General features: G+C 41.0%; 1 protein-coding gene across 3 annotated transcripts in view; it reads left to right on the top strand.

Moving 5' to 3' along the window:
* The first annotated feature begins 5277 nt into the window (after positions 1-5277).
* gria4a (glutamate receptor, ionotropic, AMPA 4a) overlaps positions 5278-11377 on the top strand; it is a 159672-nt gene continuing 153572 nt past the window's right edge. For 2 of the 3 annotated variants that reach the window (XM_059330472.1, XM_059330474.1), the window contains exons 1-2: positions 5554-5733; positions 9159-9317. In XM_059330472.1, the coding sequence (XP_059186455.1) occupies positions 5640-5733; positions 9159-9317 (253 nt within the window). In that variant the 5' untranslated portion in view covers positions 5554-5639. Of the gene's footprint in view, positions 5734-9158; positions 9318-11377 lie in introns of all 3 variants that reach the window. The other variant, XM_059330473.1, reaches the window with a different exon arrangement.

Genomic DNA, 11377 nt, shown 5'->3' with positions numbered 1-11377 from the left:
TTGTGTGTTGTAACCACTGGTCCTAAGTGTTCAGTGGAACAGCATACCCAGATGATGCAGGTCATGCATTAGCAGAAGTATTATTTGTTTTTGGCAGCACTGTGAAGTACTAATCCATGCCCTCACTGAATCCTACGAAAGACTACTTTTTAGTAAAATGTTGGTTGGGTAAATGAAATTAGTTATGAATACAATGCATTCATAATGTGTCCCAGGGTCATGATCTATTTTTTGCATTTTTTGAAAATAACAGCTGCACTGCTTTACTAGAGATACAGCGTTTCAACAGGAGGCTGACAAAATACTTTTTTTTTTTTTTACCCCCCAGTGCATCAACAGTGCTGGCAGAGGTAGTGTGTGTGCCGGCAGGTAAATAAAAAAAATTGTTTGGTTGTTTCTTGCTTGATTGAATCTTTCATTTAATTCGACATAAGCTAAAATCCTCCCAAGGGTAAATAGAGATCCAAAACATAATTTCACGTCAAATACACTTCCTGTATGGCATATATATCATTTATATTAAGCTTGGTTTTTACATTTTTCGGGTCTGTTTGTTTGTCTGTTGTCAATCAATATTTAACTAGGTGAAAAACTCATTGAGATTAAAATCCTCTTTTTTTTTCAAGAGTGACCTGCACAAAAGCAAAATGGTTGCCCTAAACACACAAAACTAAAAATAAAATACAGTCACACTACAAGAAAAACAAGTTGGATGACAGGATTACACAGAGCAATCACAAGATCCAATTGAGCTTATTTCTCTGTCTTTTAAAATTGACTTATATTCCCGCAGAGTTACAAGATGTGTCAATTTTAAGTCCTCCTGCACATCGTTCTAGGTAGACGGGGGAGCCTTTTTGCCCAGTTCAGTTCTTACTCTCGGGACCTGGATCTGTATGAAGTCCTGAGAATGCAGGCCATATTGGCTGAGCTTTCTACACATGTGTAAACACACATATGTAGGCAGAAGTCCAAGAATAGATTTATAAATAAATGTCAACCAGTGAGAGAGTCTACGGACATACAAAGATGGACAATATGCGACAGCATATAAAGAGCAGTGATGCACTGTCAGATTTGTCTGTCTGTCAACAGTACTATGGAAAAACTACTGTCCTAATCTTCATGAAACTTGGTGCAACGGGTGTAGCATGGGCCATGGAAGAACCCCTTAATAAAATGTATTAAGGCATTTAAGACATTTCATGTTTGACCTGAGCTGGGGCAGATACAGGAATTAGTTTTCATTTTTGCCAACATTGCAAGAACATTGTGCTGCATTCATGTAGTGCTGGAATATTCAGAAAAATAATTTAGAACAACAACTGCACAAATTTCACATTTCATTTCATGTGTCACTCTTTCTCTTTGGTGTCCCACAAATACTGGAAACAGCTATCAACATGTTTTTTAAATGCTCTGGGAAATTGAAGACAACACATTTTCTTTGTAGCATCCATGTAGTTCCAGATTATGACTTAAAGCTCATGAACACACCAGAGTCAGAATGATGACTTCCCAACTGGGGGAATGGGCCAATTAGAGAAGCTTGTGAATGGCCTTGATGGAGGCCTAAATTCTATTTAATCTTTGATCATTTTCATCTCAAACTAATGATCTGTTACCACAACAGTATGTTCAGTAGATCCTTAGCTAGACTTAAATTTTAACTTGTGATCCATTTGAACTCTTTAAACCTGCGCTGTATATCTTTGGACTGGAGCCCCATGCAAACCTGGTGGAGACTAACAAAGGATCATAGACAAGATTCACTATCATGACTTTCTTCCTTTGAAGGATACTTAATCAGTGCTGTAAATTTTCTACATTTTTTTCTTTGAAACACACTAGTAGCAAATGTGTAAATTATTCAGTGTCCTTCTCTTTAAATACTCAAAATAAATGATGCTCTGAACATTTACTTCCTCAACTTTAGTCCTGAAAGGCTATGAAAAGAAATGACACATTCATTTGGCTAGAATTGTTGATGGGGGAGCATATGTGAGTATTAGCTGTTATGTAACAGTGCCCTATTGCTTGTTTTCGATGCCTTATTCCTTAAAAAAGGCATCTTATTCAAGAGATTTATTTTTTACGTATTACTGCTTAAGGAAAAAGCTGAATGCTAATAATTAATGTTTTCCGAGAGCCACTGATGTTAGAGGTTGACCATTAATGGTGTCATGCGGAGTTCAGCAAAACTTATCACTTGAAAGATGCCTTTAAACACCCAACAAGTCACCATACTGTAAAAGGAAAATATTCCCACAGGGAGATCTAACAAAGCTGAAATGTGCAATGTCTGCATGTGTGTTAGTAAGAGTGCCATCTTGCAAACAGGACTGGCAGATAAAGCACTTATGTTATATCTTGCTCATATCGTTAGGCTTATTCAGTAGGAAGGAATGAAAATGTGTAACTGTGCCACTTCTGCTGCGTTTACATGTCCTGTTTATAGCCCACTCACAGTAAAACCTCATGTCCCAAGTTGGACCGTACAAGCATGAAAACATGCTGCTAAGAGACAGCAGTAGAAGTCATTATCACATGCAGTGAGTATTCATAAATAAGTTAGAGAACTGAGTCAATAAACTGAGACATTTTGTTCAGAATGTTACATCTGCAGCCAATGTGAACTAAAAATAAACTGCAATGAATCACCATTACCATCAAACAAACAATCAAACAAGTTGTTGTACAGATGGCTTGACACTGGTATACCAAGACAAATTTGGGACTTTAGATGAATTGGCCTGCAGTGCTTCATGCACACTCTGGTAAGCTGGCTGTTGTATAAAGACGGCACAGAGAATAGGAGCTCTATTATGGCTGCAGATCTTTTTTCCAGCATTGCCAAAGTTGCAACCAGCTGAGACTGATACTTTAGTATTTGCAACTATGGTGGATTTATCATTTTTTGTTATAAGACTGAAAGCATCATTTTGCATCAAAGCTAAGGTGGCCATATCAATTTAATTTGCAACACAATTAGAAAAAATATATATTCAAGAGACTTAAAGGTTCAATAGGTAGCATTTATAAAATAAATACAAATATATATTTTTTTGTCATATTTGCTCAGTGCTTGGATTTTGGATACTGAGATGGATAATCTGCAAAAACATACATCAGGTTCTTCTGGCTCCTCCTAGTGCACCTAATAGCTCTGTGGAATAAAGAACAGGTTGAATATTGGCACACAACCAATACTGTAACCAGCAAAGCATGGAAGCTTGGTATTAGCAAGATGGCTAGTTAACTGTATCTGTCTTACAAGCGGCCACTGACACTGCATTGGGACTCCTCCTGGTTCTGCTTGCCTGTTTTGTTCTGATGCAACTGATTCTTGCAAATGCCATTAGGAGCACTAAGATGATTCTCACAGATTATTTCTCTCAATGTTCTTCTGTCAGGACATAGTAACAGTTTCAGCAGATATTAGCAACTGAACCTTTAAATATCAAGTAAGTCCTGGATCTCCTTTGGTGTAACTGCAGAATAATGCCAACGTATTCTGCATATCTGAGTTAGTCAGAAGCTTTCCCACTTTCAATTACACCCATGTTAAAGTTTGATGCTGTTTGCTACAGGTGTGGTTCAGTTTAAGCATTATTGTTACACACAATTATAATCATTATGAACATTATTATAGCATATTTTTAAAAGGTTGTTTATGTGGCGTAATGTATTATTTTTTGAATTATTATTATTTTTTTTTTGAAATTTCAATACAATAAACAAATTTTTCTGATATCTGCCATGGAGGCCAGGTAAAAGAGTCTGCAGCATGAGGTGGTTTTACTAATTAGCACACCTTTATCCAGAGAGCAACAACTAATTAGTGTCATCTCCTGGTGAGGTGTTTGTTTTCCAGCATTGCCTGCAGACCCTGTGCTCTCAGTGGTACTTGGTGTGAGAGCGGTGAAGAGCCAGGTCTCCCCTCACCCTGCTGCCTGCATATGGTGCAGTTTGATTTCAGCACCATGGATAGAGCCCGTCAGTCTGATCGGGGGACCGAGTGCTGTGCTTATCCTGTTGGTACATTGCACCAGTGGGATCTCTGAGATCTCTAAATTGAGGCAGTTTAGTTGGCTGTATACCTTTAAATCAACTTTAAATCAAGTTGAGGACCACCCAGGAGTTATGTAGAGCTGGCAGGGTCTCGTTTGAAGTAAATGAGCATTCTGTGTGTAGGAATGTGTACTGTAAAAATGTAAGAACTCGCATTTTTTTCAAGCTATTTGATTTACTCGTGTGCTCAGCAGCCGACCGGGAAAACCCCTCAGAGATGGACAGACCGCATCTTTCACTGGGACAAGCCGTGAAGCATCCCTTTCGTTTTGCCATCTGGAAAAATGAAACTGTGCTCTCCACCGTGTAACTACGCGATCCCAGACCGTCTGTCAGTTTTACCGACCTGCTACCGGCAGGCAAGATAAAAACGACTGAGAGTGGGATACGGCAGTAACATAATGCACTCTAACACAATCTACTCCGGGCTATGATTCTTTTTCACCGTTTTATTTTCCTATTTTAAGCTACACAAAACAGCTCATTTTTCCTGACTTTTATGTGTCGCTGAGTTCTTGTGCTCTTGTTTGCTCCCTTCCCGTGCCCAGATATTTGTGCTTATGTGATCGTGACGTTAATATTACGATGATTTCAGCGGGTCCCCGGGGTGCCATCAGCGTCCCACAGCTGGAGGCGGACTGAGGTTTCCCTCTCTTGTCAGCTGGCCTTGGTGGGACGCACCGAGTCTGGTTTTGGTCGCGGAGTGGACCAATGCGTCAGGATGAATTGGGCTTGCATGCAATTAGTTAGACGCATGCAGAACCCCTCTGTCGCTCCCCCACTCTCACTTTAGTCTGACTCACCAATCGACACAGTTAAAGATCAGAAACCTAAATGGCCATTTTCACTTGAAGCAGCTTTTGTTCTTCTTTCATGCGTAAAATAATGCACGTTAAACATCTGGGCGAGTGCTGACAGATAAAAACCGGAGCCTGGTGAGGTTAAATGCTGTCAAGCTTACCACGATCACGGGGTAGTGCGCGCAAATACGCACGCACACTCACGCGGATTTTTTTTTTTTACATTGTTACTTTTTTTTGCTTTTTTCCCTACATGAACCTCGATAAAGCCTCACCAATATGTTACAGCCATGAGATTCGGTGTTACAGCAAGTTAAAGACGGCAGACAGGGGAGGGAAAAGTGGGAGATTGAGAGGAGAGAGAGAGAGAGAGAGAGAGAGAGAGAGAGACGGGGCGCGCATGTCCAGTTCCTCCATGCAGGCTGTTCTCCCAGCTCGCCAATCATTCTAGCGAGTTCCCCCACTCTTTCTATCTCCCCGTCTGTACATGTGCACCGGACACACAGCTCTCTGCTGAGCGGACACTGCAGGGGGAAGAAACGAACGATCCCGCCATGGAATAGGAATACTGCTGGACAAAACGGGGGAAAAACCTCTCTCTCTTTCTCTCTTTCTGTCTCTCATCTTTCTTCTTCTTTTCCCCCTTTTTCTGACGCCTTTCCTCTCTCTTTCGCATCTCTCCCCTCTCTCTGTCTCTCCCTCTCTCTCTCCCTCTCTCTCTCTTTCGATGTCTCTCAACAGTTTCTGAAGGGATTGAAGGAAAGAAAAATGAGGATTATTATTTTGTCTTGGCACTTTCTCGGGGTGTATTCCGCCCTTTGGGGGCTGGCGACGGGGGCTTTCCCCAGCTCAGTGCAGATAGGTGAGTTGAAGGATTACAGAATTTACGCACTGGCACTCAGATCTGACACACTACACTGAATATTAGTGGATTTTAGCGGACAGCAGTCACTGAAGGAAAGGTGGGGTGGACCGGGACCCTCCAAGACACAAAATCAATGTGAAACTCCCGAAATTTACGCACGAATGATGGCACAAGAGGGCATGCAAGTATAGAAACACATTTCCTTGTGGTGCAGCTTTTCCTTCTGGAGATATTTTTGGGTTTGGGGAGATTGCCGTGTCTTCTCTGCTGTGACTCATATGCTTTATAAATGCACACTTTCACTTTATCCTTTTACTGTATTTGTGTGTATTTTAAAGGCTGTTGTGTGCTCATGAATGTTTCAGCGAGCTTTGTTCCCTTCTAGTCTTCTTCACTGTTTAGACACTGCAGTATTCTCTCTCTCTCTCTCTCTCTCTCTCTCTCTCTCTCTCTCTCTCTCTCTCTCTCTCTTTGCCCTTTTCCAGTTACCCTCTTGTCAGTGCGGAGGATGCCTGTCTCTCAACCTGCCTTACAGATCAGAGATAAAGTTAACTAAACCTGGATTATCATTGGATTGCTCTGTGCAAACGGACCACACACATGCATCCTCTCTTCTCTATCTCTCTTCTTTACACACACACACACACACACACACACACACACACACACACACACACACACACATTTGTACAGGCATGTGTGTGATAATGAATGCACTGCATCACTCCTTGTGGGGGGCAGCTGGGAGGTCCTATAATGAGATTCGGCTCCTTGACTCTGTCTCCCTACAGCTGCCAATAAACTTAATACGCTAAATATTTTCTGCTTGGCACACACACACACACACCTACACACAAACACACACATACATATTTGCACAGCTTTTCTAGCATGCACATGCAGCCATAAAAATGCACACATGCTGTGAGCATGTTGACAAAGAGACATTCACATACAGCGTGCACATTTTAAAAGCATACATGTGCACACACACAGTGGACAGGCTAGCACACAGTGAACAGGCATGCATGCACATGCATACTGTCTGAAGCTTATGTGATCGTGCACACATTCACTCTTTCCTTCCCTCCCACTGACTCTCCTCCCGACACACTCAAATATACATACATGACCATTCAGTCGGCTCTCCGGCACTTCACTTGAGGAGTCATTTGCATATCTCTGCATTGCACACAAGTTTAATATCAGTGGAAGCACAGACACTTTCTATTTGCATATGTGTGTGTGTGTGTGTGTGTGTGTGTGTGTGTGTGTAAGAGAGACAGTGAGCAACACAGATGAGAATATTTGTGAATTTTCTTGGTGCAATAACGTGTCATCTTGGGACACGTCTATACTCCTCATGTAGTTGAAGTGTAATGAATATGTGTGTGTGTGCACTAAAGTGGAATTCTACCCTAAAATGGAAACCACATTTCTTCCTCAGGCAGTTCACTCCAGCTCTGTTATCATACACAGGAGAGTTTAATGTGGATTAAACCTGATGAATTATTCTGTTAATGCAAAGATGCCTTGTCTCTGTGAATGTGTGTGTGTGTTTAGTGTCTTGAGTTGCTCACTGAAGAGAATTTCAACTTCTAGCATGATGAGACACAGACAGACACGCACATAAGTGACATGTTATGTGGTGACAATTGCTTGGTTCAATATGCTCTGCCTCCCGACTCCTCCCCTGTCATCTCTCCTCCCTCCCTCCTCTTTCTCTCTCCTCTGATGCGATGTCAAGGCTTCACAGTCTGCCAGTGTAATCCAATTCAGTTGACTTGAGTCTGATTCAGTTAAACTTAAGTCACGTCAGTTTATTTCAGCTCAGTTCAACCCACCATGTGAAGCAATGTAGCACTAATCTATAGGATTAGAATATCAAACAAAGTTACATCAGTGATACAACAAATACAAGTATGTGACACAGAAGATAAGCCTTATTCACAGAGACAAACACTAATGTGTCAGTTTATCCCTCGTTCCAAAAGTTTATTTTCTCATGTTGCTGCCTAAATGTCAGCTTTGCATTTATGCAGAAAAGCTTTCTGCATTTGCTGTGAATGTTTCCTCAATATATTGATTATGTCTTAGTTGCGTGACTGGGCAGATCATGGTCAATATGTGTGGATTATGTTACATGTTGACTTTGCCAGTTGTCTTTTCAGTTTTTCCCTCCATTTTTCAGTATCATTATCATTCACCAGTCTCAGACTACTGAAAGAATCACATGACTCATTAACTACTAATCTAAATGATCATGTTATGTTTCCAATTAATTAAGTGGTGTCACACTAGAGTCTAACTTCTTATCTTTCGAACTGTAGATTGTTTTAACCGTGTACGTAAAATAAAGACGTACTTTTAAGATTGTTGCCCAAGCATTCTTACTGCTTTCTCTCAGCAGAGTTACTTCCGTATTGTAATTAGACATGTAAATCTCCATGTACATAAATTAAATTTCACACATATATTGTTTAATATGTATAAATCCATTATACCTACACTGGTGGTGGCGATCTTATTCAAATTGACCGTGAGAACAGAAAATGATCAGAAAATGCGGCATTGCAGATGTGTCCGATTTGGGATACTGACTCTATAGTTGAATTTTTCCTGAATTTCAATCATCAGAAGAGGCAATTATCCTGTTCTTACCATAGCTGCATTTTCTCTCTCTCTCTCTCTCTCTCTCTCTCTCTGTCTCTCTCTCTCTCTCTCTCTCTTAACCACATATTTTTACATGTCCATCCTTCCCCTCTTAACTCCGTCTCTTTGTTTTTAGACGTCATACTGTCATCTTCACTCTTCTTATCATCTCTTCTATCCCCTTTAATTTCTACGTTGTCAGGGCCATATTGAGGGATACTCTCATTTTTAAAGGCCAACTGACACTGAGTACTTGGCTCCCTCTCCCTTTCTTTTTCCTTCTGTATTTAGCTGACACTGTCGGATCTGGCCTTCCTCTTCTGTTTTCCTTTATGCCCTCTCCAACTCATTATCTCTTTGACTGCCTTCCTGTCGACTAAGTTGCCTCTCTTTTCTTCTCCTCTTCCCTTTTCCACTCTGTCTTTCGCCGGTTTCATCAATGAAATGCACAGTGTGGGTATCCGTATGTGTGTTTGTATTCATGTTTATGTGCATCCGTGAGTGAGGATGTGCTGAAAGACAAATTACCTTTCGTATCAAAGCTAATGAAGATCTTGGCTTTCTTCTCTCTCTCCCCTCCTCTATTGTCTCTGCCCTCCCCCACCCTATCTATCTTTCTTTCCCCACATTACTCTCCTTCTTCCTGGCTCCCTCTCTCCCTCTCTCGCCACGCTCCCGTCCGACCCCTCTCCGCCCTACAATGACTCACTTCCTCTCCACGCCATCGTATTCTTCTCCCCTTTGCCCCGTCTCTTTGTCCCTCTCTCCAGGTGGGTTGTTCATTAGGAATACTGATCAGGAGTATACGGCGTTTCGACTAGCTATCTTCCTTCACAACACCAGCCCTAATGCTACGGAAGCCCCCTTTAACCTGGTCCCACATGTCGACAATATAGAGACGGCCAACAGCTTCGCTGTCACCAATGCATGTAAGTAATTAACTGTGTGTGTGTGTGTGTGTGTGTATGTGCGTGTGTGACTGGAAATGAGGCTGAAACAAATGGTCTTTCTCTCCATTATCCTTCTTTTATCTCTTGCTCCGTCCTTGTTTGTTGTTTCGTCTATTTTCTCACCGTACTGTTGGGTAAAGATTGGTTTATTAGGAATTGTTTAAAGGATCTCACCCCAACTTCATAGGTGGTCTACGGTGGACATGGTTTGAAAACTGCCTTTTCTGCAACAGTAGGATCATTTGCAGTTGTGAATGTTGGTGTATAGATGCTGTGAGGTTCATTTTAATACTCAAAGACAAAAGTTCTGAGTGCAAGCCAATGTCAGTGGTTAACTTGGCCACCAATTATGGCCACTACTGTTTTTTAAATCACACTTTTGCTCCTTTATATGCTAATTAAATCTATTCCAACTTAGTACTATCCATCCCATCTGCCAAAATGGTAATATTCCCATCACAGTTAAAGGTTATTACAACTATAAAATTAGTTTCGGAACAGTAGCAGACACTGATGCAAATGAGTCCTTTGTGTTCAGAACAGAGGGGAACAGTTGGTACCTGTGTCCTCTATGATCTCTTGAAAGATGACAGCTAATCTTTCACCATGCCTCTCTGTTCTCTGGGAGTTGAGCTCTGATCCCTCACACGTCCAACATCCACACGTCTCAACCTGAATTCCTGCAGCAGGGAGTTTGGGATGTTTGCTAGTGTTAGTGTTTACAGGGGTGTTTGAGTAGACAGCAATTGTAGTTAAGAGCTGCTCAGCATGCTACAGGTGTCTGCATTGTTTGTGTGTCTCAAATATTAAAAATGCTATTGCATTTATCAAAATATGCAATTTGCTACTTATACTTGAAACAAAAACATCTTTAAAGCCAAGCCATATGCCACATCATAAAAAAACACTCAAAAACAATTCAAATGCTCAAAGGAAGGGCCCTCTGGTTGTGGCAATAAAGCCAGTGTTATCTATAAAACTATGTCTTTTACATATTTTAATGAAGGACATTTGTTTCTCGTCGGAATATAATTAATGAAATATTAACATTAACCAAACAATACATGTTGGAACATTGTGCTGATTTGATGCTCAAGTTTAACTGTCATTCTGCACTTCTGATTTTCTTTTTTCTTCTCTGCACCTAAGTGTGTATTTACTCTCAATAATTGCAGGTTTCTACCGGTGTATTTCAGGCCCAGTGGCCTGCTGAGCTTAAGTTGATTCCCTGCTGGGACTAAAAGATGTTTCTTGAACTAAAATGTGTTATACAAGTAACAAACTCCTTTCACGAATAACTCGTGTAGGTAGTGTGTGTGACGGTAGGGAGAGAGAGAGTGCTGGTGTGACGGAGTATGAAGTTAGTGGTAATGTTATAACATTAGCTGTGAATGTGGCAGTGCAGTATTGTGTTACATTCAGGCTGTTGGTGAATAAATGCGACAACTCCACAAAACTCAAGCCAGCTTCTCGTGTCTTGGTGCCACCTCCTGAGTAAAGAGAAGGGGTTATCCCCAAAAATAGCAACATCTTCAGTAGAGGTGTGAATCAGCAGAGGCCCCCTGATTAGGGATGGGTACCTTTCCATTTGAACCGATACGGTACCGATACCCGGTACCTGGGAATCGGTACCGGTACTCAACTGTACCAATTTTCGGTACTTTTGCGTTTGTTTATGTGGTAATAAATGTTAATTTGTTTAATAATAAAATCATTTTTTTTCAACTCAACATATTTATTTCTCAAAATATAAACTTTAAAAAAATATATCAAAACAATATAAAATCCAGGATGAGCAGTGCTTTATTGTCGAGCGAACGTGCTTTTTGTAACATGAAGGTTGGAGTGTTATCAAAGAATGCAGAGGAGCTCTCAGGTGGCAAGTGCACGGAGGAGAAAAAAAAAAAAAAATTGCAAGTGCACGTGTGATTTGTTGTGATGACGTCGTAGCTGTGCGGCGCAGCACCGGTCAGACAGTATTGTGGGCATAGCATGGTTGGAATAAACAAAGTTGAGTCGGGCTGCTCTGTGCACATATC

Source organism: Centropristis striata, chromosome 4, assembly GCF_030273125.1.
Source record: "Centropristis striata isolate RG_2023a ecotype Rhode Island chromosome 4, C.striata_1.0, whole genome shotgun sequence".
Lineage (NCBI taxonomy): Eukaryota > Metazoa > Chordata > Actinopteri > Perciformes > Serranidae > Centropristis > Centropristis striata.
Note: the sequence above shows the minus strand (reverse complement) of the source record. Positions and strands in the feature narration are given on the sequence as shown.